Here is a 23915-nt window from a genome sequence, read left to right as displayed (position 1 = left end):
TAGAAACCTTATGGGGAAGTTCTACTCTGTCCTATAGGGTCGTTATGAGTTTGGTTTATATGTACAATTGGTCTATAGTTTTTATTTTTTGTAATACATTAAGTTATGGGACTGACATCATAGTATTTTCATAAATAAAATGATGTAGGGGAGCTTTCTAACCATTTCTATGGTCTGAAATCGCTTTTAAGAAAACTATAAAATCATCTGCACCTGATAGTTTTAATTTTTTTTATTCATTTAGTTTTTGAATAGGTGATACATTCACATGGTTCAAAATTCATGAGGTATTAAGTGGTACAGCGAAGGCTACTTCCTACTCCTAACCCTTTTCCACCTAGTTTCCCTACCTAAAGGCAAAGGCAATCACTGTTACCAGTATCTTGTGTATTCTTCAGGATATTTTATGCTACACAAAAGCAAATCCAAATATAAATATGTATGTATGTGAGGATATACATGTATACGTATACACACAAACACACATCCCCTCCTATGTTGTTGTTATTAGTTGCTGTTGATTCTGATTCATGGCGACCCTATGTGTGCAGACCAGAACTGCTTCACAGGGTTTTCAAGGCTCTGATCTTTCGGAAGCAGATCTCCAGGCCTATCTTCCTAAGTGCCTCTGGGTGAGTAAAACCGCCAATCTTTCCGCTAATAGTCTAGAACTTAACAGTTTGTGCCACACAGGAATTATTTCACACGTATATATATAGCCTTTTAAATACAAATAGAAGCATACTGTAAAGACTGTCTGGTGTACTTTGTTTTTTTTTCCAACTAACAATATAATTTAGAAATTATTCCACATTAGTATATCAAGAACTTTATCGCTTTATTTATAGCTGCATATTTTCCATTGTTTAGATATATTCAGGTGTTTAATTTTTCAAATGGCCTATTTTTTATCATATGTTCAACCTCTGTAAGTTTTCGACTTCATCCTGGGTCAGTTTTGGAGATTTATATTTTAATAGGAAATGATCCACTTCCCCCTACATTTTCAAAGCTGCTACCACAGAACTGCATATTCTATTCCCTTATAATTATTTTAATTTCTTCCATATTTATGGTTACAATTCTATTATCATTATAAATTTTTCCATATTTTTGCTCTTTTTACTTTGATCAGGCTTAACCAAAACCAAATCCATTGCCCTTGAGTAGATTCTGACTCACAGTGACCCTATAGGATAGAGTGGAACTGCGCCATAGGGTTTCCAAGGCTGTAAATCTTTATGGAAGTAGACTGCCATATCTTTCTCCTTCGGAGCAGCTGGGGTTTATACTGCTGACCTCTTGGTTAGCAGCCTGGTGCTTAACCATCGCACCACCTGGGCTCTTTGATCAGGCTTACGAGGGGATATATCTTATTAATCTTTTCAAAGAAATAGTTGGATTTAAAAAAAACTTTAATTCCTTAAAGTTTCTTCTGTAGAGAATACGATCTGGCCCCTGCCTACCTCTGAATCTCATCTCATACTCTACCTCCCGACTTACTGTGCTCCAGCCATGAGTCTTCTTTCTATATTTCAATCATGATAAACTCATTCCTGCCACAAGATCTTTATACTCACTAGTTCATCTAACTGAAACACTTATCCCAGATCTTTCTAGTCATTTAGATCCCAATTTAAATGCCATCTTCTGAGGGGACTTCCCCTACTATCCAATCAAAAGCAGCACCCTACATACTACATGGGAAGTCAGCACAACTGGACTAAACCAAAGCTAAGAAGTTTCCTGAATACAATCAAACACTTTGAGGGACAGAGTAGCAGGTGCAGCGGTCTGGGGACCATGCTTTCAAGGGACATCTAGGTCAATCGGTGTAACAAAGTTTATTAAGAAAATGTTCTGCATCCTACTTTGGTGAGTGGCGTCTGGGGTCTTAAAAGCTTGCAAGCGGCCATCTAAGATGCATCAGCTGGTCCCAACCACCTGAAGTAAAGGAGAATGAAGAACACCAAAGACACAAGGAGAGTATTAGCCCAAGAGACAGAAAGGGCCACATAAACCAGAGACTTCATCAGCCTGAGACCAGAAGAACTAGATGGTGCCCGGCTACCACCAATGACCGCCCTGACAGGGAACACAACAGAGAGTCCCTGATGGAGCAGGAGAAAGGTGGGGTACAGAACTCAAATTCTAGTTAAAAGACCAGACTTAATGGTCTGACTGAGACTGGAGGCACCCTGGAAATCATGGCCCCCGGACTCTCTTATCAGCCCAAAACTAAAACAATTTCCAAGGCCAACTCTTCAGACAAAGATTGAACCGGACTGTGGACATAAAATGACACTTGTGAAGAGTGTGCTTCTTAGCTCAAGTAGATACATGAGACTAAATGGGTGGCTTCTGTCCAGAGGTGAGATGAGAAGGCAGAAAGGGTTAGGAGCTGGTTGAATGGACATGGGGAATCGGGTGGAAAGGAGGAGTGTGCTGTCGCAGAACCGGTTAAGCAATTAGGGCACATAACAATTTATGTATAAATTTTTGTATTAGAGACTAACTTGAAATGTAAACTTTCACTTTAACTACAATCAAAAAATTTTTTAAAAAAAGCAGTGCCCCATCAGTCAATCTCTATCCTATTGAGTTTTTTTTCTTATATTTGAAAATATCTGTTCACTTTTTATTATTTTACTCACTAGAAGGTAAGCTTGATGAGAACAAAGATCTTGTCTGTCTTGTTCACTGCTAGATCCTCAGTATCTAGAAAAATGACTGGTACAGGGAACTCATACAACCTGCAATCTTTGTGAGGCTACCCTCTCACTCCCCTGCCAACTTCTCACTCAACTATAAGCTCTATGAAGCAGGGATCATGTCTATTTTGTTTACCATTGTATATTTAGTGACTAGCATATTGCTTGACACTGAATTTATGTTCAATAAATATTCACTGTACTTGCAGTTCACATGCCACACTGTCATACCTCTATTTTTCTGCATGCTTTTTTTGCTTACTTCTACCTGGAATGCAGACTCTTATCATCCTCATGGCCAACTCCTACTCATTCTTTGTGACTGAACTCAGATGTCATCTCCCTGGAAGCCTCCTGACTCCATTGGGCAAGTAAGTTGTTCTGCTCTGTTGGATGGCATTTATATTGTATTATGAATACTATCGGTCCCTAGGTGGCACAAACGGTTAGCACTCTATTACTAACCTAAAGGTTGGTGGTTTGAAAATTCTATGGAGTAGTTCTATTCTGTACCACGTGGGGTCACCACAAGTTGGAATTGATCTAAGGTAACAGGTATTTTTTTTTATTATGAATATTATCTATTGACCACACTCAAATAAGTCTTTAAAAGTAGGTAGTGTACCTTTTCACTGTGTCTCCCTAGCACATACAAGAGTGGCTGTCACAGAGCAAGCGGGTATTTAGACATTGGGAGAATTGAAAAATTCTTGGCTAGGGGAGTGAACAGCCCCATAAAACCAAATGGGACTAATGAGGCATAGCAGTCCAGGAACAAGGGCCAGAAGGCAGAAGGGGACAGGAAAGTTGGTGATAGGGCACCCAAAGTTGAGTAAGGATAGTGTTAATGTGTTGTGAGGTTGTTAACCATTGTCATAGGGCAACAAGTGTACTAACTGTTAAATGAGAAACTATTTTGTTCTGTAAGCCTTCATCTAAAGTGAGAATAGCAGCACAACTGGAAGAGCGTAGTCGATGTCACTAAACTGTGCATGTAGAAATTTCTGAAATGGTGTATCTTTGGCTGTGTATATTTTCACCAAAAAAAAAAAAAAAAAAAAAGGTCGAGAAGGGAGAGGGTTGACATGTTGTGGAGTTGTTAACCAATGTCATAAAACAATATGTGTACTACTGTTTCATAAGAAACTATTTGTTCTGTAAGCCTTCACCTGAAGTACAATAAAAAAAAAAAAAAATTCTTGGCTAAAATTAAAATGTTTTCTCTCCATTTCCAAAGAGGTAGTACAGTACAGTAAGAATATATATAAAACATTTTAAGTTATAAGTCTTACAGTCAAGACACAACTTCACCTATTAACAGTTGTGTGACACTGAGTAAGTCACTTAACCTATATTTTAGTTTTCTCATTGCGTGGAGACAAGAAAATCTAGCTGAGAAGGTTTGTGTGAGGATATAACGATAGAACATACAGCATTCTGTAAACTTGAAGCATTATATTTATCCGTGCAAAGTAGTCTTTTTGCCCTTCATTTACTCATAATTTAACTTATCTATGAATCTCAACTAAGATAAAGATCTTATACACCTTTACTTTATGTTAACAATGAATTTCCTGATTTAGAAATTTAAGCAACAGACTTTTATTGTCATGTAGTGTGTGAGTGCTTACCATACGCCAGACACTGTCTAAGCATTTTACATGCATTAACTCATTTGATCTCAACAGAAACACAAATGAGGAAGATTATGTTATTATTGCTGTTTTAAAGAAGAGAAAAGCAAGGTACAGAGAGGTTTAAAAACTTACTTAAGGTTACATAGGAGTAACCAATAAAGCCAAAATATAAACTTAGGCAATCTGACTCTAGAGCCTCTGTTCTTTGAAAGGGGAAGGATTTCCTGTTGCAAGTTTATTATCATGTCATGTTGCAAATCTGCCATGTTTAGTAATTTTTAAGAAAATGTTAGCTGAAACAAAGTCAGGTTCTTTTGACTTTGTTTTCTGGACCAGCAAAGGGAGGGACTTCAAGTTCTCCTCTTGTTGAAAATGAGCCACACGAGAGAACTTTCTTCCTGTCTATTTTGTCATTCCCCTTGGAATGCATTTCCAGTTTTAAAATAGAAGTTATGGTGGAAATTAGTTTCAAAATATGCAATCTCAGTTTACAGTTAACTTTTACAGGACGCAACTATATTTATATTAAGGATACCAGAAACATTGTTTGTTCCCACGTATAGCCAGAAAAGGATATTTTTTCAGCATATATAGGGTAGCTAGCCTTGCTGCTTGAAAGTTGGCTCTGACAGTTCTGTAGACAGCTTTCCGAAGACCGATGAGATGCTGACTGGGATGCTGTCCAGCTTTATTAAATGGGCAAGCAGCACTGACCCTGTCAAGCAAACTTGAAAAGTAAAATGTGATACAACTGTACAGGTGTCCTAAAGTTTTTGTTTCCTAAATCCACAATTCTATTAAACTTACGAAAAATCCTTTTTCATGATTTTCACTAGAAAATGATTAAAACTATCCCTCCCAACTCAGGTCCCATAAATGGCCATTCCCCAGATACATATATAATTACCAGGAAAAAGACAAATGAAAACTTAAATTCTCAAAGAGTAAAGGCTTCCTCTGATGTGGGAAAATAATATTAGTTGAGATATAGCAGAAATGTACTGAGGAATATTTATGTAAGAATTTGCATCACTTTTTACATATAGACACTGCCTGCTAAAATATACTAAAGTGGAACTATTTACATTCAGTTTTCAAAATCTGTATCTATAGGACGTACGAAGTCCTTAATTATAAAACTTATCAAGTTCTTATGCATACTTACATAAGTTTGTTAATCGTACATTTGATCACTTGTACAGAATAATCCAATATCATACAGAAATATATTCTGTATATTCATAAAAGTAGGGTAAAATTACTTACCCACCTGCTGCCACTGGCACTTACCTACTCAAAATGAAGTAGGGGACGCAGAAAGATAACAGGACCAGTGGCCAACAGGGAAATGCAAGTAGAAAGGCAAAGTAAGGGTTACTATGTAGTAGTATAGCTACTCTCAGAACTGTTAAAGAGGAAGCACTTTTCATGGCACTTCCCATTAGATTAATGGGGAGTACCTAATTGCAACAGGTAGTGACATAGTATGTACTATGTCTTTGGAACTGGAAGTATGCTCAATTCAATATTAGTTATGAAATAATCATTTTTTTCACCTAATCCATAACCTTTCCTAATGAACAAAGTATTGGAATTTATGAACTTCTTATATCCATGAACCTGTAAAATAAGACTTCTAACTCAAAACTTAAATATTAGAACAAACTAAAATATACTTAGATATTAAAAATCTAGAAAAAGTAGTGCACAATGACTTATTTAAGGGAATGCAGCAAAGAAGGGTTAAATTATTTGCTAGAGAGGACAAATTGTGGCAGAGACAACACAGCAGTCTTGATTTTAATATACGGCACTATATGTGCTCCATTTTACTAAATCAGTTTTAAAAACAGACTATTTTTTTAAAAAATCATGATTCAAGATTTACTGTTCCTCATGACTTTTTTCATTCCATTATCCAGTTAAATGAAGACAACTGAAGCACAAGTTCTTCCAATATTTCTTTTTTCTTCCTGTCTGTCATCTGAATGGGCAAAGGCATAATATGGAAATAAATCATGTCTAACTGGCTCACTTCACCTTACATATAGGTAAAAGTTGGACAATGACAAAAGGCATAGACTCTTCTATACATACCTAACTAAGAATTGGACACGTAGCCACTTTGCTTGACAAGTCCCCTCAATAAAATGCTGTGTAAATCAAGAATAAAAAGGAGCTATTATTTATTCTTAGTGTGATTTCCAACTTTTAGTATTCGCTATCCTCTAGCAACTTGGGGTCACTATAATTCATAATATGAGCAGAAAGGGAAATTATAAAATCCCTTTTATGTCTTGAAACTGTTTAAATACTGTTCTAGAGTACAGCAGAGTGAAGAATGAGATGACTACTGGAGATTCTTCCACTTTCCTATTTCATGGTTTTCTAGATACAACTTTTATGTATCAAGATTATTTAAGTACTATTCTATAGCACAGTGAACGATCCATTGACCACCAGAAATTCTTTCTTTCCCCATTTTCTTGATTTTCCAGATACAACTAATTAAGAGCAATGATTATTCTTCATCGTATACTTACTTTCTCTCACCTATAGATTGCAAAGGTTACATAATTACACATACTATAGTACAACTGTCAAATGTAAGTTTCTGGCAGGCAGCCTAGTGCACTGGAAATAGGCTTTGGAGTCAGATGGAAATAGATTTGAATACTTGTCCTACCACTTATAATCGCACGCCTTTATCATACAATTATATGCAAAATCATACAATGTTATCATAATTGTATGCAAAGTATCTAGCACAGTACATGAAGCATAGCTGGTATTCAATAAATATAACTTTCCCTTTAATTACAGAATAAGTAGCCAGTATATCCTGTAGCTTAATACACTTCCAGATGGACTGGTGAATATTAATTACCTATGGGAATGTGAAACATCACTGTCTGCATAACATTCTGACAGTATCAGTGCCGTAATATTTGCTAATATTTACCTAAAGAATATCATTAACACGTGCTGAGGATTTTTAAAATGAATTCATGTCAATATAACATTTAAACTGGGAGAAGAGGGCATTTGACAGGAAGTAAAGAAAACAAACATTTATTGGGTAACTACTGCATGCTAAAGGAGACCTCGTGACGCAGTGGTTAAGAGCCTGGCTGCTAACCGAAAGGTCAGCAGTTCAAACTCATGAGCTGCTCTGATGGAGAAAGATGCGGCAGTCTGCTTACGTAAAGATTACAGCCTTGGAAACCCTATGGGTCAGTTCTATTCTGTCCTAATAGGGTCGCTACAAGTCAGAATCTACTCGACGGCAATGGGTTTATTGCATGCTAGGGCTGGTATCAGGCACTCGCTCTATATTATCTAATATAAATCACATGGTAACCTACAGAAATAGTCATTATTCTCAAAGGACTTTGGTTCCTCAAGGTAGGTAAACAGAATCATACTACATATTAAGTATAGCATGTATTTATTCCTTCATTTAGCAGTTAATAGAATTTAATAAGTGCTAAAGAAAAACCCATTTTTTCTGTAAATATAAGACAGAAATGAAAATAGGTAAGAAATATTTGCATTTTACAATGTAGCAGAAAGGAATCATTTTTAAAATTAAATAAAAAATGAACTCACAGTGTAAATCCTCTGGAAATGACTTCAGTTTCTTGAATGAGACGCAATGATTTTCTCACAAGGTTTGTAAAAGCTCGGCTATTTGCTGCTGTATTACCCAAATGGGCAGTATATTTTTTTAGGGTCACTTGTAGTTTGGCTGTCCTCCATAATCTCAAAGCTCTTATGACCAGATAAACAAATAGAATCACTCCCCATACCAGCCAGGAAGATACAATCCACCAAGCGGGAAGCATAACCAGCAAACTAATGAAGACAAATAGCATTGACACATCCCTAGGAACAAAGAAATCAAGAACATGATATCCATCAGACTAAAGAAAAAATAGACGAGTTACTTTAATTGCTAAAAAAAAATTGTAAAGTCAAGTTGACTAAAACAGATAAAATGATAGCTTCTTTGTAAAGTATGACATAAAAAAGTACAGCAGATTTTTTTCAAGAAACTAAACAATGGTGCTTAGTTATTAAGATCTGAGTTTCCAAATTTAGGTAAAGGACATAGAAATAGGTGTCTTCTATAACCATTTTTTTTTTTTTTTAAGATGTGGTATCTTTACTCAAAAAGCAAATTACATATTTTAAAATCCAACTTTACAGATTTAAAAGCAAAAATACTACTTTGGGGAAAATATCCTTTTTTCTAAAATCAGATTTTGTTAACACAGAAACACATAATTTCTCAAGAAAATGTAAATGTTTTTCCAATTAGAAATAAGATATACCGAATAATTGTTTTGAATAAAGGCATCTAATTTTAAATAATCATCACGGATTATTCTACCCACTAATTTGGAAAACACATACTGCAGTCTTTGATATGGACATGTTTATTCTACCCCATCCCACTCTCCTAACTCTTTCATCTGGTCAGTTCTTGTTCTTCCTAGTTGCTTAATCACATTTTTGAGTAAAGACAACTTGAAAGTAAAGTAGCAAACTCTTAAACTCTACAGTTTCTTCCAGCAGCTCCTTGAATTCTTATATTTTTGAAGGATAAGATGCTCTATTGTCTCATGATGGATGATATTTGAGTGACTATAGATCTGGAAAACATTATACTTTCTGTCTATTGCAATATGAGGCATTTGTCAGTGTCACAGAAAAGAGATAAATTCAGGACACTGAGGCCAAGGAATGTAACTGCCTGTTAACTTGAACAGTTCATGAAGTGATTTAATTCATTCATTGATTCATTCTTCCCTTCTCTGTCAAATTTAATAAGATCACACTTTAATAGGGGAGGACACTAACAGTTTTGTACATATAAAATCCCTTTTTACTACTCACTCTTTTTTTTCTTTTTTACAGATTATGGCCTGGGTATTAGACCCTAATACTTTGAGTGGTTGAAAAGTTTCAGGATAGTTTGAATAGCCAAACTATGTTCCCTATGAACTCCTCTTAACCAACTCAGCCAAGAGTTGACTTTTACCTCCGTATTGTAGCCTATGCTTGGTAACTCTACAAGGTGGTTATGATATAATCTCTTAATTAAAGAGAAACATAAAGAACTGGCTAGGTTTGCATATACACATGTACATGGGTATATGGGTGAGAGAGATTCTTTTTGGTACATGTTATACTTGCTTTTTGGGTAGCTAAGCACAGAGGAGCAGTGGTTAAGAGCTTCAGCTGCTAACCAAAACGTCTGCAGTTTGAATCCACCAGCTGCTCCTTGGAAACCCTATGGGGCAGTTCTACGCTGTCCTATAAGGTCACTACGAGTCGGAATCGACTTGACGGTAATGGTTTTTTATTTTTAAGCACAGAACTAATTATACTCATTTGGAAGCATATGATAATCAATTGGATTTTTCTAGCTTCACTTTAAATTGCATTTACCTTAGAAAGGTATCTTTTTAACCTCCGATATATCATTACATTAACTGTAACATTAGAATGTATGGAATGGTAATAATGCCTTTATAATGGACAGCATGATGATGAATTTCCTCTGCTAATTCTTTATACGTAAACAGTCAAAGGATAGATGTTTTCTGGACAGTACCAAATATCAGGGGTTGCCAGGGAGTGAAGTGTTGGAAGGTGTCCATTTTCCTGTTGTTGAGGTTGCCCTGCAGACAGGATACTGGGATCAAGTAGCTCAATCAGCTCCACATCCTCTTGTAACAGGACTTCCTGTTGCAGGATGGTATGTAGTGAGTCGAGTCGGAATCCAATATCCTTGCCATTAAAGGACCACAAGAGAGGAATGAATACATATATAATTTTGTATTAAATGCTAAACTCCTAATTTACTAACAAAATTTAGGTGTTTATTTTTAACTCAGACTCCATGTAGAAGAAACAACAGTCTAATCTATCTTCAGTGTGGGATTTTAGTTTCATTGTACTTGTGAAACAAAAACACTGAGGTGGACATCATCAGGCCATCAGATGTGAAATACAAATTTTCAATAAAGAAATGTCAAGTAATCACAAATTAATAAACCTGATTAATTAAATTGCCATAACACAACATGGAAAATATATTAGTGTAACACTGAAAGATGTGTAACTGTAACAATATAGCCCATATCTAATAATTATATCAGCAGGATCAAGGCCTTCTAAGAATGGACCTTCAGATATTAAAAATACATCATTAAGGAATGTAATGAAAAATCACACTAACATTTGCATAGCACTCTGTAGTTTACAAAATGCTTTCACATATACCAGCTCATTCCTCCCTTCTTCCTTCTATCCATCTATCAATGAATATCTTCTACATGTCAGGCACCATGCTTGACACTGAAGACACAAAAAACGAACAAGACATATAAGTACCTACTCTCAAAGAGTTCATAGTCTAATGGAGAAGACTGAAAAGTAACAGTTACAAAATAATGTGCAAAGCAGTGCAATTTGATATACAAAGGACACTGTGAAATGGTATAGAGGAACCAAACTTGTGATGAAGTCAGAGAAAGTAGGGGTGATGCCTGAGCTGAGTCTTAAAGGAAGAACAAGAACTGACCAGATGAAAGAGTTAGGAGAGTGGGATGGGGTAGAATAAAAATCTTTCTAGTTTGGGGAGCTGCAAGCCATCTGATATTAGCTATGTGCAGAGTGCATGTGGTAGAGAGGTAAGAGATGAAGTAGCAGTGTTAGAACAGGTAGTTTAATTCTCACAGTAACCCTGTGATGTACATTATCACCCTCCTCTCCATTTTATGCAGGAGAAAACCGAAGCCCAAAGACAGAAAGTAACTTCCCACAACTCTGATTTCAAATCCTAAGTAAGTCTTTATTAGTTGACTGATTCTGCTTCCCTGTATATCATCTATAAGTACAAAGGAACTTGAAAGGGATCAAGATGCTCCAAATATCTAAAGTAGTGTCATCTGTATGAGAGTGCCTCTACAAAGGAAGAACGTGAACTATATTCTGATAATTGTAACTGTTGAGTTGAATGAGATTAAATTAACGAATTAAGTTTCTTTCTTAAGGATAAACTGTAAAATTATATATTATTCTTTAATTATAAAAATAGGAACTGATCACATTTCTGTAGAAAATATGGAAACTGTGTTGTACACAGCAATCACACTATCAGGAAAATAGACACAAACAAAATTAAGAAACATGTCACAATAGCTGTACTGGTGCTGTGAAGCCCAGGTCCAAGTGTCTACAAATGAAGAAAATTAAAGGCGCTATTTCTGATCGATTTAAATATTAGTAAAACCAAACCCATGGTCGTCGAATCAATTCCAACTCACAGCGATGAGTCACTATGAGATGAAATATTAGTAAGTATTATCTAAATAGTTGGAAGCTCTATCCTGTGGGAGGTGTACTATGTGAACTGTGGCTTACCCTCAACAAGTTTTAGAGTGCCAAGACTTAGATATTACCTAGTTTTATATCCTAGCTCTACAACTTACTATGAGTGAGAAAGTTAGTAACTTCTCTGTGCCAGTTTCCTCATCTGCAAAATTGGGGTAATACTAGTACCTACCTCACAGGGCTGTTGTGAGGATTAAATAAGTCAATACCTGTAAAATAATAAGAAGACCATCTGGCACATAGTAAGCATTATACAAGTGTTAGCAGTTAGTGCTGTTACTACACATGAAGTAATTAAAACACAATAAAGAAAAGCACACATTGAATATAATACAAAAACTTACAGAACATAGCATAGATAATTATTACTGGATTGATACAGAACACAACATATCCAATAGACTGGAGTTTCTGGGAAAGGGCCTGAGGAAAAGCTAAGATTGTTATGGTAAAGATTCCAATGAATAGAGAAAAAAAATGAAAATACTGGTAGATAAGGTTGGAAATGGTAGGTTAGGGCCAACTTATGCAGATTCTTTAATGTTGAATTTGGACTTGATTTCATGGATAATGGGAATCATTTTAGAATCTGAATAGGGAAGTGGCATGATAAGAAAGTAGTTTAGGAAGATCTGCCTGGATAGAATGAAAAGGATAAGACAAAGCACAGCAAGACAATAGAGAGATTTCTATTTTTAGCCCTAGGGATGGAGAAGGAGACTTTTGCGTGTGCCAATATACTTCAGTGATCTTGTAACACTTTAATACTATGGTGCTATTTAATAAAGTTGAAATGAGCATCAAATGAGATAACATATGTGAAAGCACTTTATAGGCTAAAAAGTGCTATTTTTCTGATTTTTAAAAATCTTTAAGAAAAATACTACCCTAATAAAAATGAACAATGGTAAGATCTTCAGATTCCATGGGGCAACTGACAGTATTTTTATATACGGAAAGAAGGCCTATTTCAATATTTGTACATAACCAGAAAAACCAAACCCACTGCCATTGAGTTGATTCCAAGTAGAACTGCCTCACAGGGTTTCTAAGGCTGTAAATCTTTATGGAAGCAGACTGCCACATCTTTCTGAGGCTGATGGGTTCAAACTGCTGATCTTTTGGTTAGCAGTCTAGTTCTTTAACCACTGCACCAGTAGGGCTCCTAAGATTTGTATAGCTAACGAAACTGTAAATATGTCATAATCAAGGGAAAGAAGTTAATCAATCTCACCCCAGAAGCCAAATGGGCAATTCCTTGTTCCATTACTAACAAGCTATTTCTTAGGTACGTACTTCCTACAGTTCTCCATAATATAGGCACAAACGGGATGCATAAAGAAGCTGGCACTTTATAGTGAAACATGATATGAAGCATGTTGCCAATGGCAAAGAACCAAGAATGAAAATATCAAGAGTATGCAGACTACCATTCAACCACAGAAAAATGTATATGGATCCATATACCTTACCATAGTTGTAGTATCATTGAAGAATGAGGATGGCTTCACCTGCACAGAGATGATATTCTATCTAGATGGCAAGATACTTCACTGACCTTCTTAATACACCCTTTACCAAAGATAAAACCCTGAACACAGAACTTGCCAATATGGATTGCTAAAAAAAGTAATTTTAGTCAGTCAAAAACTAATAATACTCAAGCTAGAATAGTGTGTTATAAAGGAAAGAGGGATCTGGCACCAGGAGATCTGGGTTCAAATTATAGTTCTATCACTTTCTAGCAGTACTGACACAATAAGCATTCCTAAAACAAAATGAACTATCTGAAGCTGGGACTTTCTCATGTATTTTATGAGTGCACATTTTACTTTATGCACTAAACCTTATCGTGTTGTTTAAATTTCCAAATTAGAATGTGAAAGCACTTTGTAAATGATCACTTTACAAATGTTAATTTATAACAATAATAATTATCATCCTAAGATCATAGGCCAGCTCAGAATCATGAACCCTACTTACTTGTAACCTGATTAGGTCTTCTGGGAGCCTACGCCTTTGGGAGCCATGAGAACTTATAACCTGAATTTCTTAGCTATACTAACTGGATTTTTTATCATTAGGACAGGGGTCAGGAGTCAAAAAACAAATATTTTACAGCAGAGAGTAGGAAAATCAGAAAGCCTCACAGGAATCACTAAGACCCTCAATGTTGACTATTCAAGTCTTTGGGAAATTCTATGATTTATCAGTCTCACAGGACTAAATTTCACATACTAAGTTGTCAGAGAATGGTAAATTAACAAAATGAATAAATTACAGAGAAGCCACTTCTGATTTTGCCCCAATTCTGTAAGCAGAACCAGTAACCAGTTGCCCTCCAGTCAATCATAGGCTGTGGGTTAAGGATGCAGACAGTCAAGTTCCGGCGTGAAAAGGGAGAAGATCCAACTAATCTATTTCCCTCCCTGTTGAGAACAATACTTGTCAATGGAGGAAGATGGTAGCAATAAATCAGTAATATAAAAAAGCAATTTAACAAATAAATCAGTAATCCAACAAATAACTACAAGAATATTCCATTCTAAGTGGTTAATAACCTCTTGTAAGAACTATGAACAATACTAAAGAACCCAAATTAAAAGGTGTATTTCATAAGATTAGGGAAAAGTTCCCTAGTTATTGCAGAATTTCTAAATGCCCAAATCAGTAGCAAAACAAATTCTGGTTCATCAACTCTCTCACTAATAGTGAAGCCCTGAAAAATGACAAAAACATGTAAAGTGCACACTTACCAATTTATGAAGTAAGTCATCTTTCTTACTGCATTGAGAAAATGAAATCCAACTTTTGATTGTTTCAGCCACTTTCAACAGGATGCCTTGCTGAAGGAGATGAATAACATTATGTGGGATTATTAAACCACACCCAAAAAGGAGGAAAACTTGAAATAAATCAGAATTTTTATCAGAAAAAAAAAAAAATCATCCAGGTTATGTACTGTGCCAGTATGTCTCAGCCTTTTTATTAGTTCCCAAATCTAGTTGTACATCAGAATCACCTGGAGATTTTAATTAGAAACACATTCCTGGGTCCCCAAACTAAAGAGTCTGATTTTAGTAGGCTCGGGATAAGGTCTGGAAATCTGATTTCTAAAGAGCAGCCAGAGTCACCGTGATGCACCCCATTTATCTTGGGAACTCTATATGTTATCTATGTCAATGTAATGATGGCATTTATTTGAGAGTAAAAAACCATTGGGTGTTCCAAGTTCTCAAATACTAAGAACATTTCATTCCACAACACTAAGGCAGAAAGATATTTTAATCCATTTTAGAAAAACGTTCATGTATTGAAACAAAAGTTACATTATTATCATTCAATCAACCAAAATTTAAATTTACCTTAATAGCCCATTCTCTGAGCATGCAAGTGAGATGGAGATTTTATAATGTATTAATTTGTCATTTTTTCCTAATTTTCAACTATCTGCAATGGATACGCATTGGTTAAGGTTACTAAATAGTTAAGATAAAATTCACAAAAACCTGTTGTTATGTTGATGTTAAGTGCTATCGAGTTGGTTCCGACTCATAGTGACCCTGTGTACAACAGAATGAAACACCACCCGGTCCCACGCCATCCACAAAATCATTGTTATGCTTGAGCCCACTATTGCAGCAACAGTGTCAATCCATCTTGTTGAGGGTCTTCCTCTTTTTCACTGACCCTCCACTTTACCAAGCATGATGTCCTTCTCCAGGGACTGGTCCCTCTTGATAACATGTCCAAAGTATGTGAAACGAAGTCTTGTCATCCTCACTTCTAAGGAGCATTCTGGCTGTACTTCTTCCAAGACAGGTTTGCTCTTTTGGCAAGCCCATAGTATATTCAGTATTCTTCACTATCACCACAACTCAAAGCCATCAACTCTTCTTTGGTCTTCCTTATTCATTGTCCAGGTTTTGCACGCATGTGAGGTGACTGAAAACACCATGGCTTGGGTCATGCACACCTTAGTCCTTAAAGTAACATCTTTAACTTTTTAACACTTTAAAGAGGTCTTTTGCAGCAGATTTGCCCAATGCAATGTGTTGTTTGATTTCTTGACTGGTGCTACCATGGGCGTTGATTGTGGATCCAAATAAAATGAAATCCTTGACAACTTCCATCTTTTCTCCGTTTCTCATGATGTTGCTTATTGGCCCAGTTGTAAGGATTTTTGTTTTCTTTATGTTGAGGTATAATCCATACTGGAGGCTGTAGTCTTTGATCTTCATTAGTAAGTGCTTCAAGTCCTCTTCGCTTTCAGCAAGCCAGATTGTGTCACCTGCCTATCTCAGGCTGTTAATGAGACTTTCTCCAATCCTGATGCCATGTTTTTCTTCATATAGTGCAGCTTCTTGGATTATTTGCTTAGCATATGGATTGAATAAGTATAGTGAAAGGATACAACCCTGACACACACCTTTCTTGACTTTAAACCACACAATATCTCCTTGTTCTGTTCTAACAACTGCCTCCTGCTCTAGGTACAGGTTCCTCATGAGCACAATTTAGTGTTGTGGAATTCCCATTCTTCGCAATGTTATCCATAATTTGTTATGATCCACACAGTCGAATGCCTTTGCATAGTCAATAAAACACAAGTAAACATCTTTTTGGTATTCTCTGCTTTCAGCCATGATCCATCTGACATCAGCAATGATATCCCTCGTTCCATGTCCTCTTCTGAATCTGGCTTGAATTTCTGGCAGTTCCCTGTCGTCTCAGGCTGGGTTCTCTAGAGAAGCAAAACCAGTAAAGCATATAAATATCTCTATATAGAGATTTCTATCAAGGAAATGGCTCACATGGTTGTAAAGGCTGGAATGTCCTAAGTCCGTGGGTCAGGATAGAGGATTCTCCTGATTCACGTAGTCGCAGGGGCTGGCGAACCCAAGATCAGCATGTCTGACAGCAGGCTCTTGCTCACAGGCTGCAAAGACTGACGAATCCCAAGACTGGCAAGCAAGATAGCAGGTAAGCTGCTAGCTCAAGTGCCAAGAACTGGAGGTCAGACAAACAGGAGCCAGCTGCAGGATCTAGAGCGAGCAAAAGCCCATGAGTCTTGCCAGAAAGTCCACTTATATATTCAATGCAGGCCACACCCCCAAGTTAATGCCATTTCAACTGACTGATTACTCACAATAGGTCCCATCATGGAGGTGACTGCATTATATCAAATCTTATCATGGAAGTGATCACATCACCATACAACTGCCGAACTACACCATAACTGCCAAACCACAGAGAATCATGGTCCAGCCAAGTTGACACATACCCTTAACAATCACACCTGTTGATGTATTACTGTAACCGGTTCTGAATGATCTTTAGCAAAATTTTACTTGTTTGTGATATATTAATGATATTGTTTGATAATTTCTGCACTCTGCTGGATCACCTTTCTTTGGAATGAGCACAAATATGGATCTCTTCCAGTCGGTTTGCTAGGTAGCTGTCTTCCAAATTTCTTAGCATAGATGAGTGAGCACTTTAAGTGATGCATTTGTTTGTTGGAACAACTCAGTTGGCATTCTGTCAATTCCTGGAGCCTTGTTTTTCACCAATGCCATCAGTGCACAGCTTGGATTTCTTCCTTCAGTACCTTCAGTTCTTGATCATATGCTACCTCCTGAAATGGTTGAAAGTTAACCAATTCTTTTTGGTACAGTGACTCTGTGTATTACTTCCATCTTCTTTTGATGCTTCCTGCGTCGTTTAATATTTTCCCCCATAGAATTGTTCAATACTGCAACTTGAGGCTTGAATTTTTTTCTTCAGCTCTTTCAGTTTGAGAAATGCTAAGTGTGTTCTTCCCTTTTGGTTTTCTAACTCCAGGTCTTTTGCTGCGTAAATTTGAATAATAGTTGTATTAACTGGTCTTCCTTGTAGGCGTATGGATATTATCCTATTGCTGACGGTGGTATACTTTAGGAGAGATCTTGAAATGTTCTTTTTGACGATGAATGCAACACCATCCCGCTTCAATTTGTCATTCCCAGCATAGTAGACCATATGATTGTCTGATTCAAAATGGCCAATACCAGTCCGTTTCAGCTTACTAATGCCTAGGATATCAATGTTTATGTGTTCCATTTTTGACAACTTCCAATTCTCCTAAATTCATTACTTCGTACATTCCATGTTCCTATTATTAGTGGATGTTTGCAGGTGTTTCTTCTCATTTTGAGTTGTGCCACATCAGCAAAGGTCCCTAAAGCTTGACTCCATCCATGTCATTAAGGTTAACTCTACTTTGAGGTACTGTGAGGAGCCAGCTCTTCCCCAGTCATATTTTGAGTGCCTTCCAACCTGAGGGGCTTCTCTCTGGCACTATATCAAACAATGTTCCGCTGCTATTCATAAGGTTTTCACTGGCTAATTTTTTTTCAAAAGTAGACCACTAGGTTCTTCTGCCTAGTCTGTCTTAGTCTGGAAGCTCAGCTGAAACCTATTCACCATGGGTGACCCTGCTGGTATCTGAAATACTGGTGGCATAGCTTCCTGCATCACAGCAATATGCAAGCCACCACAGTACAACAAGCTGATACACGCATGGGGTATCAAAACCTAGGTAATATATTTAACCGTATTTCTGGTACCCATTCAACAAAAACATCCATTGGGTGACTACTATATCCCAGGTACTGCAACAAGTCATAGGAACAAAGATGAATACACATAACTGCTGTTTCAAGAAAGTAGTGTAGAAGAGACAGTATAAATAATTACAAAGCAATGTAAAGTCTAGACAAGCACCGGAAAAGACAAAGTTGGAGAGGGGCTAACATTGGAGCTAAGCTGTGAAAGATGATTAGGAACTCAACAAAAATGGAGGGAAGAACACTCCAGGCAAGGGGAACAGGATGAGCAAAGGTAGAGCCAGGTAAGCACATGCCATGGAGACTGTGGCATAGTTTGGTACAGATATGATCTGAGGCAAAAAGGAAATAGTGATGAAGTTAAATAGTTACAATGAGATAGGACCTTGGTCTTACATGGCATAATAGTTCACACTTTATCCTGTAGGCTGTAAGAGGCCACCAAAGGTTTTTATGCAAGAAAGTGAAACACTAAAAATCAACATTTTAAAAAAATAACTGTCAATAGTGCTAAAAATGCACTGGCAGGGAATTACTGTAGAGAAGAAGTCTGATTAGGAGGATTTTTTTTTAATAGCCCAGCTAAATAATAATAAAGGCCCAAACTAGGGAAGCAAAAATGTTAATGACTAAATGATAAAGATTATGGAAGAAAAAACAGGGACAGCACTAGGGGCCCTAATAAAGAGAATACAACCATAAATAACAATGTACAAACACCAAAAGATAAACTAGACTAACTGGGAGCTCCTAAAAATTAAACACATATACTCATCAAAAGACTTCATCAAAAGAGTAAAAAGAGAACCTACAGACTGGGAAAAAATATTTGGCTACAACATATCCGATAAGGGTCTAAACTCTAAAATCTGTAGAATACTTCAACACCTCAACAACAAAACAACAAATAACTAAATAAAAAATGGGCAAAGGGTATAAACGACATTTCACCAAAGAAGACATTCAGACAGCTAACAGACACATGCTGGCGTTCATTAGCCATTAAAGAAATGCAAATTAAAACTACAATGAGATACCATCTCACCCCAACATAGACTGAGTTACTGGGGCTGACAGCTGGGGACCAAGGTCTCAGGGGACATGTAGGTCAATTAGCATAACACAGTTCATAAAGAAAATGTTATACATTCTACTTTCATGAGTAGTGTCTAGGGTCTTAAAAGCTTGCAAACGGCCATCTATCTATTGGTCCCATCATGTTTGGAGCAAAGGAGAATGAAGAAAACCAAAGATACAAGGAAAATATTAGTCCAAAGGACTAATGGACCACATGAACTGCAGCCTCCACCAGCCTGAGCCCAGAAGAACTAGATGGTGCCTGGCTACTACCACCAACCACTGTGACAGGATCACAATACAGGGTCCCAGGCAGAGTGGGAGAAAAATGTAGAGCAAAATTCAAATTCACAAAAAAAAAAGATCAGACTTACTGGTCTGACAGAGATCAGAGGAACTCACAAGACTATGACCCCCAGACACCCTGCTAACTCTGAACCGAAGCCACTCCCTGAAGTCCACCTTACAGCCAAAGATTAGACAGGCCAATAAAACAAACAATAACACACGAGGAACACACTTCTTAGTTCAATCAAGTATACGAGACCAAATGGGTAATACCTGCCCAAAAGAAAAGAAGGCAGGAAGGGACAGGAAAACTGGATGAATGGACACTGAGAATCCAGGGTGCAAAGGAAAGGGGGAGAGTGCTGACACATTGCGGGGATTGCAACTAATGTCACAAAACAATTTGTGTACAAAATTTTTTAACGAAAAACTACTTTTCACTGTCAACTTTCACCTAAAACACAATTAAAAAAAAAAAAAAGTAATGACTAACGGTTAGTCATAGAAGCTGACTTTGATATATCACTTAGTGACCAAATCAATGTGGGAGTGATGAGGAATGTTAAGATAACTGAGAGCATGATAATTTAGAGTATAATATTTGTTTGCTTCTTTTTTGGGGGAGGTGGGAAAAGAAGGAGGAGATTCCCTTTGTTTTACACATGTTAAATCTGAGCTTTGTGAGGCACATACAGGTTGAAAATCTAACAGGCATCTGGAACTAGGGAAGCTGGAGAACGGACATTAAGAGGCTAATGAAGGCAAGATAGTGGATGAGACCACTTGGGGAAGACAGACCAAGCAGAGACTTGAGGCCTGATGATAAACTGTAAGGAAGGAACGTTTAACAGTAATCACAGGAAAACAAACCAGAGAAATAGATACTGAATATTCATGGAGTGAAACACCAGCAGAGACTACTCAATGAGTACCTAAAAAATAACATTTAAGAAGAAAAACAAAAAAAATGGGGGCAATTAATGCTAATGACTATTTCATCATGAACTATACAAAAATTTGTTTTCTAAAGAAAATAATTGATATTTCACGCATGAACAAAATTTGTGGGGCAGTTCCAAAAATATATCCTCTGAGAATAAAATAATTCAACAAATCTTTGTAAGACTTAGCTGCCCCTAGATTTAGAGAAAATCCAGATTTAGAGAAATATAACTCATACAGTTAAAAATTTGGCTTAGAAATGTAACATGAAGATTAAGCAAACTTCTGAGGTATGTGGGAATTTTTAAAAATATCCTCTGGCTATGCTTTTTAGTGTTCCTTAATTTCTGAGGCGATCCAGTTTTAAACTTTCATTTATTTGTAAACTAACAAAACATTTCTATTGTTTTTCAAAATACTTTTCACAAATGAAAAAGATTAAATACCTACAAAACCCAAGTTTGCAAAAAGAAGAAAAAATAGGTCAATGCCCACGTCCTGCCCTAAGACTATCCGTAGCCCGTTTTTTGTCTTTTGTTGCCAAGTAATCTCAAACCATAGTTTTAAAAGATAAATAACTTATTAGATAAATCTTTAGGTTCTGCTTTCAAAAACTGCTTTCAAAAACCTTCCCATTAACATTCATATTTGAAAGGGGTAGGGGGAAAAAGGGTAAGGAGACAGGACTAGCAAAACTGGTTCTGATCCATGTGAGTTCTAACTCCACTAACTCTAACCTTCTGAGTGTTAGCGGGGGGGAAAAAAAAAAAATTCTGTTTGCTTTGCTATTGCAAATGAGCTCAGCTTGGCTACCTCATACTTTAGGAGTTTTTCTAAGAAGACCAGGAGAAAAGATTCTCCTGCAGACCCACTTTCCTATCACAACGGACTAACTGAAAACTTCAAACTCCTCCTCCCAATAGTAACGGAGTCTTATAAAAATCACTGATTAAATTAGAATGTTCAAGAAATGACATAATCTACTCATATTTTTTCTATTAAATTCCTTTGCTTAAAACTCTGAAATGAACTGGAACATTTTCCTATTTTATAAATATGGCTAGTAGAATATAAATTAATCTATTAGTAAATATCATAAATTTATTTTAGTAAATATATTTTATAGAACATGATTAATGGAGACTCTAACAGTACCTTAGCCTCATAATGCTATATATAAACTAGGAGATCTTTATTGTATAAAAGTACATAATATTGTAGATAGAAAAGGCATCAGAAATTGAGGTAAATATACCCACTCTACCATATACCCTTCAAACTGTGTGTTTAAGAAATACTGACTTGCTTTTTTTATAATTTGTGTCTCTCTTTTAAAAATTATTTAAAGAAAAAAAATTTCTGTTAACAGAGGCGTCCTATTGGTTGGGTTCTTATTAAGGTTTTACTATATTTTTCTGGTTCCCATCAGATAGCTTCACTATCTAAGCAAATAATACATTTTAATCCTCAACCATATTCATTTCCTCACTTTATGTAAGTTACCCATGAAACAGTCCAAACTAGCAAAGATTCATGTTTATCTAAACAGTTTAGAAACAGACAGAAATAAAGTCTCAGCAATGTAGAGAATGACATGAGGTGCTTATAAGGTTTTTGTCTTTTTTGGGGGGGCGGGGTTTGCACAGGATAAAGGAAAAGGCAGTTTAAAAATCAGTAAGGCGAAAAATAAAAGATTAAACCATAAAGAATTAGCATGCTTCCTTACTTCTGACAGGGCTCTCATAGGAGTCTTTTGTGGCCCCTCTCTCGCTGTGCATTTTTCTGTTTTTGGTGACACAGAAGAACATATTTCAAAATCTGAGTGTCCCAGATCTTGCAAGTACTGGTAAAGTGGAGAATTCTGAAAGAGACACATAAAATATAGAAACTAAAGCAAATTTCAAGATCACTACTATTTCAAAAGTTTTACAGGCCAAATTCAATACCAAACTTTACTATCATGATCAGTATCCCCAAATTCTTTAAGGCTTCTTCCATAAAGAGCTCAATTACCTGTTGCAATGCCATTTAACATTAATAAATCAACAAGCAATTCAACTGAGGAACCCAAAAAAGGAAAAGCTCTAAATAAAACACAGATTTTTTTTTAAGCAAGTACCAGCAAGAAAAAAGCGAATTTGGGATTATAAATAGATTTGTTAAGCAATCTCTTTGCCCAAATTTTTGTAGTCTTAGAGCAGAATGCTTCAAAATAGCCCTGCTGGATAGCCAGCTTCTAAAATGACCAACAACGAAAAACAGTTATTACTTGAAGCCAAGAAGAATTATAAAATGATTGTACTGTAGTAGTGTTGTTGTTGTTAGTTCCGACTCATAGTTGACCCTATGTACAACAGAACGAAACACCGCCCAGTCCTGTGCCATCCTACCACCAATTGTTGCTATGTTTGAGACCATTGTTGCAGCCATGATGTCAATCCATCTCGTGTAGGGTTTTCCTCTTTTTCACTGACCCTCTACTTTACCAAGCATGATGTACTTCTCCAGGGACTGGTCCCTCCTGATAACACAGCCAAAGTACATGGGGCGAAGTCTCGCCATCCTTTCTAAAGGAGCACTCTGGTTATACTTTTTCCAAGACAGATTTGTTCATTCTTCTGGCAGATGGTATATTCAATATTCTTTGCCAACACCATAATTCAAATACATCAATTTTTCTTTGGTCTTCCTTATTCACTGCCCAGCTTTCGCATGCATACGAGGCGACTGAAAACACCATGACTTGAGTCAGGCATACCTTAGTCCTCAAAGTGACATCTCTGCTTTTTAATTATAATTTTATCATTCCATAATATTTATTAATTCATCGAAGCACAAATATGTATTATTTACCATATGTCCAGCAATGTACATAAACTTAAAACTCTTCAAAAAATTTTACCTTAGATAAGCTGCAGCTCACATAGAAACATACAGCAAATGAGAGAATGTAGCCTTAGACCATGGTGGTTAAGAGCAGACTCTGGAGCCAAAGTGCATAGGTTCAAATCCAAACTCTGCCTCTTACTAGCTATATAACCTATAGCAATTTCTAATCCTTCTGTGCTCCAGTTGTCTCATCCAAATATCGGAGTAATAAATAATGAGTTCACAGGAATCTTTAGAGGATTAAATACATATAAAGTACTTAGAACAGTCCCTAGTAAGAATTAAATTTCTTTAACTTTATAGAAACCATGTAAAAGGAGTACAGGTTTTGGAACCAGACACCGGCCACCTCCCCCCCA

The 23915-nt window shown here is 36.5% G+C and overlaps 1 protein-coding gene across 4 annotated transcripts in view; it reads right to left on the bottom strand.

The window, feature by feature from the left end:
* VEZT (vezatin, adherens junctions transmembrane protein) overlaps positions 1-23915 on the bottom strand; it is an 89144-nt gene that overhangs the window by 24541 nt on the left and 40688 nt on the right. Inside the window, exons 2-6 of one of the 4 annotated variants that reach the window (XM_023735721.1) lie at positions 22394-22528; positions 14509-14598; positions 9969-10144; positions 7958-8233; positions 4926-5075 (exon numbers count right to left, since the gene is read on the bottom strand). In XM_023735721.1, coding sequence (XP_023591489.1) covers positions 4926-5075; positions 7958-8233; positions 9969-10144; positions 14509-14598; positions 22394-22528 — 827 coding nt within the window. Of the gene's footprint in view, positions 1-4925; positions 5076-7957; positions 8234-9968; positions 10145-14508; positions 14599-16566; positions 16586-22393; positions 22529-23915 lie in introns of those variants that run through there. The other 3 variants (XM_023735722.1, XM_023735724.1, XM_023735723.1) reach the window with 3 other exon arrangements.

This window comes from Trichechus manatus, unplaced genomic scaffold (assembly GCF_000243295.1).
Source record: "Trichechus manatus latirostris isolate Lorelei unplaced genomic scaffold, TriManLat1.0 scaffold00081, whole genome shotgun sequence".
Taxonomy (NCBI): domain Eukaryota; kingdom Metazoa; phylum Chordata; class Mammalia; order Sirenia; family Trichechidae; genus Trichechus; species Trichechus manatus.
This window is presented reverse-complemented; position numbering and strand designations above follow the sequence as displayed.